The following is a 3482-nucleotide window of genomic DNA, read 5'->3' as shown; positions in this document are numbered from 1 at the left end:
GGAGCCTCTAAAAGCTTTGACCACAGCTCAGTTTATACTCCCTGCAAGCCCTTTGAAGCGCTTCCTTCGAACTTGCTTTGCATATTCTGGTCAGATCTGAATCAGACTAGCAGGAATTACCCCTACTGGGTACAGTCTAGGTGGCTGCCTTCGGTTGTCAGTGACGTGAAGCCAGAGTTTGATTCCATCACGAGAAGCACCAGGGCAGTGAGGGGGTAGGGCCACCACCCTCTGATGTAGTGTGTGGGTGTGGGTGAAAGAGAAAGCAAGGCCGGAGGGGCGGTGGGGGGTGGGAGAAAGGCTCCAGTCAGGTTTTTCATTAAAAAATAGTGCTCTTTATTATAAATTACTGAAATGTTTCTTTTTTGAATATAAATATAAATATGTGCAAAGTTTGATTTGGATTGGTATTTTTGTTGAGTTCTTCAAGCATCTCCTATCAGCCTTGAAGGCCTGGGTAGGGGGAGGGGAGAGGACTGGAGGTGGAACTTTATAAAAGACAGAGTGATTGAGGCAGATTGTAAACATTATTAAAAAACGAAAACAAAATCCAAACAAAATAACAAGGAAACAAACAAAAAAAAAACACCCCAACACACAGCTGACCCATCCAGCCCAATACCTGACACAGAAAACTTTTGTGTTTGGTTTTCCCCAAAAAAGAACAGTTCCAGGTAATTCCATCGCTGCTACATTCCTCTGAGTTTTCGCTGATCAGTGCTATTGCAGAGTGGGAGCAGCTGGGTGGCAGGGCCTCTTGATGACTTCCTGCCAGTGCCAGTCCCCCAAAGTGAGGAGGGAGGGCTGTCTGTGCAGGGGCTGGGGGCTGGGGGGCCCAGTGGCTCTGCCTCGGACCACAGCCCAGGTCCCACTGGTGGCCAGTATCCACTGGGCCTGCTGGCATTCTTCCTGCGCTCAGCTAGAAAGCAGCGTGGATCTCTGCCCCCTCACCCATCCATCTCCGACCTCCACCACCAAATGGTGAGTGGCCGCTGGGCGCCCATCTGAGAATCCTTTGGCCTCTGCTGGAGTTGGCTGAGTGTGTGGCTTCTTGTGTGCCAGTCCCTATCCATGGGACAGGGAGCATTTAAGGCAAATCTCCTAGCCAGATCTAGTCAGGAGGCACAAAGTAGAATGCCCCATTGTCTCTGTCTGGGGTCAAAGGTGGCTCATCTCCTCCATCTCCTCCAGCCCCGCGCCCCCCACCCCCCACCCCCAGGTGCTGAAAGGTAGAGCACGGGTGGGTTCAGAACTACTGACCAGTCCATCCATTCCCCGCCCCCAGTGCCACTCCCCCCTTAAAACGGGAGAAGGACTCTGGGCTCTTGGGCACTAGATGGACTCTGGGACCTGTGTTTCTGGTGGCTGTGTGAGGGGCAGGAAGAAGGGGGAAGAGAAAGGTCCCCTTCGGGTCACCCTTCTCCCCAGAGCCAGAGATGGAGCAGGCAGTCGCCCCTCCGGACCTGAGCGGAGCTTTGAGTGACCATTTCCTTGGCCAGCCTGCAGCCCTGGGCCCCGGAGGCACCCTCTCTCTCTCCACTCCACCCTTTTCCAGGCTCTCAACCCGCTGAGGTTTAAAGCTCTGTTTTAAACCAAATCAAAGAACAAACAAGTTCCGTTGGAAAGTTCGCAGATTCCCCGGCAGTTCTCACAGTTCAACACGCCCCGCGGTGTCCCCCCATTTGGAAGTGCAGCGGGGTGGAGGAGGCGGGAGAGGACAGCATCCACCGCGGTCCTTGCTGTGGTCCCCCTGGGCCAGCTGGCTCCTCCGGAGACGCTCGAGTCGGGGAGGTGCGCTCCGGTGGCTCTCCGTCTCCCTTCAAACACATTCCAGGTGCCGCCGGCCCTGTTCTGCGGGGGGAGGACCGGCGGGAGGGGGCTCCCCGCGCCCTGGCTCACGCGGGAGCGGCAGGACTCTCGCGGCTGGATTCTTGTGCTTGTGCCATGTGCCACGGAGGAGAGGGGACCCGGGCCCCCTCGCCCTACCCCTGCCCCCTTTGCTCCCTAAAGCGGGGCATCGTACTGGTCCAGGAACTCCCGAATGGGCCCAGGCAGCTGGGTGACTTTCTCGTAGGAGTCCAGGTGGCCGTTGACGGTCTTCCGACAGAGATGTTGGAGAGTGGCCACGTTGGAGGAGAGGGGCCGGCTCAACACCAGAGGGATCTTCTCGCCCCCCGAGTAAATGTAATAGGCTCTCCTGGGGGGGCTCCCGGGGAGCGGCTGGGCCGGTGGCTGCTCGGGCACCTCGGAGGAGGGCGAGGAGGAGGGTTCAGCGGGGGGCGGGGAGAACGAGGGGGCGCCGGCGGCGGGCATGTAGTGATGCACCAGCTTGAGCACGCAGTCGAAGCGGGGCACGGGCTGCGTGCTCCGGGGGTCGCTCTGCAGAGAGAAGCTGCCCCCCTCGCACTGGATGCGCAGGTTCTTGGTCCCCGACTGGGTCTTGACGCTGAGGGTGAAGAAGTGGCGCTGGTCCGAGCTGTCGCGGATGAGGAAGGTCCCCGCGGGCTCGGCGCTCAGCAGCAAGTTCGCTTCGCCGCCCGTCACGGTGCTCCAGTAAAAGCCGCTCTCCTGCAGCTTGCGCACTGCGTTCACCACCAGCTGGTACTCGCTCTTGGAGCTGAAGGTCTTGAGGCGCAGGCTGGTGTCCAGGGGGCGGCTCATCCCGGCGGCGGGGAACTTGCTGTGGGTGACCATGGCGCACGGAGCCAGCGTGGATCTGCGCGGCGGCGGCGGCGGCTGCAGCTGTTCGGCGGCCTCCGCACAGCGGCCGCTACCGCATCCCGGGGGGCTGCGGGGAAGAAGGCGCGCGCCGCGTGAGTGCCCGGAACCCTCCAGCGCGCCCGACCCGCCCCGGCTCCCCTGCCTCTGCCGAGCGGCCAGGACACCAGCTGCCCCGGAGGCGCTCACCTGGGCCCCCGTTCCGACCCAGACGCCCCACGAAGCCCGCCCAGCCCCCGCCTCCAGGCAGCCCTTTCCCCAGCGCGCACTGGTAAGGTGCCGAGTGGGAAACTCGGGCGCGGAAGTTGGGTCTCCAGGAGCGTGGCCGGGGTGGGGAGGGAGAGAAGGGCCCCCGGGAGGCTCTGGGCGCCGCTCAGTCCGGTGGCACCGGGGGGTCAGGGACGGAGAAAGAAATCCGAGGCAAGGGGTGGGGGGTGGAGCGGGGTAGGGAGGGGACCCGAGAAGCCGGAGGGCCCCAGTTTGGGTATTCCGGGAACCTGGGATCTCCGGCTTCCATCCACTCTGCCCCCTATCTCGTCCCCTCCCTGCCGGGAATGACCCGGGAAGGGGAGGGGAAACCGGGAAAAGCTCCCGGGACTAGCGAACCCTCCAACCCCCCCGCTCCACGCCGCGCCCCTCCTTCCTACCTGGTCCCAAACCGAAGTCTTTGGCTTCGGGGCTGCGCCTCCTACGGTCCCCAAGGCACGGCGGCCAGCGGTGGGTGGCCCGCGCTGCGCCCAGATGTTGGCAGCCGCGAAGTCCAC

At 61.9% G+C, this 3482-nt stretch overlaps 1 protein-coding gene across 1 annotated transcript; it reads right to left on the bottom strand.

Moving 5' to 3' along the window:
* Nucleotides 1–344: 344 nt before the first annotated feature.
* SOCS3 (suppressor of cytokine signaling 3) lies at nt 345–3482 on the bottom strand. Its single transcript, XM_068977055.1, has 2 exons — nt 3366–3482; nt 345–2788 (listed from the first exon to the last, which is right to left on the bottom strand). The coding sequence occupies exon 2, from the start codon at nt 2692–2694 to the stop codon at nt 2005–2007; it is 690 nt and encodes a 229-aa protein (XP_068833156.1). The 5' UTR covers nt 2695–2788; nt 3366–3482; the 3' UTR covers nt 345–2004.

This window comes from Capricornis sumatraensis, chromosome 8, assembly GCF_032405125.1.
Source record: "Capricornis sumatraensis isolate serow.1 chromosome 8, serow.2, whole genome shotgun sequence".
NCBI classification, from domain to species: Eukaryota; Metazoa; Chordata; class Mammalia; order Artiodactyla; family Bovidae; genus Capricornis; species Capricornis sumatraensis.
The sequence above is the reverse complement of the archived record's forward strand: the minus strand, read 5'-3'. Positions and strand labels throughout refer to the sequence as shown.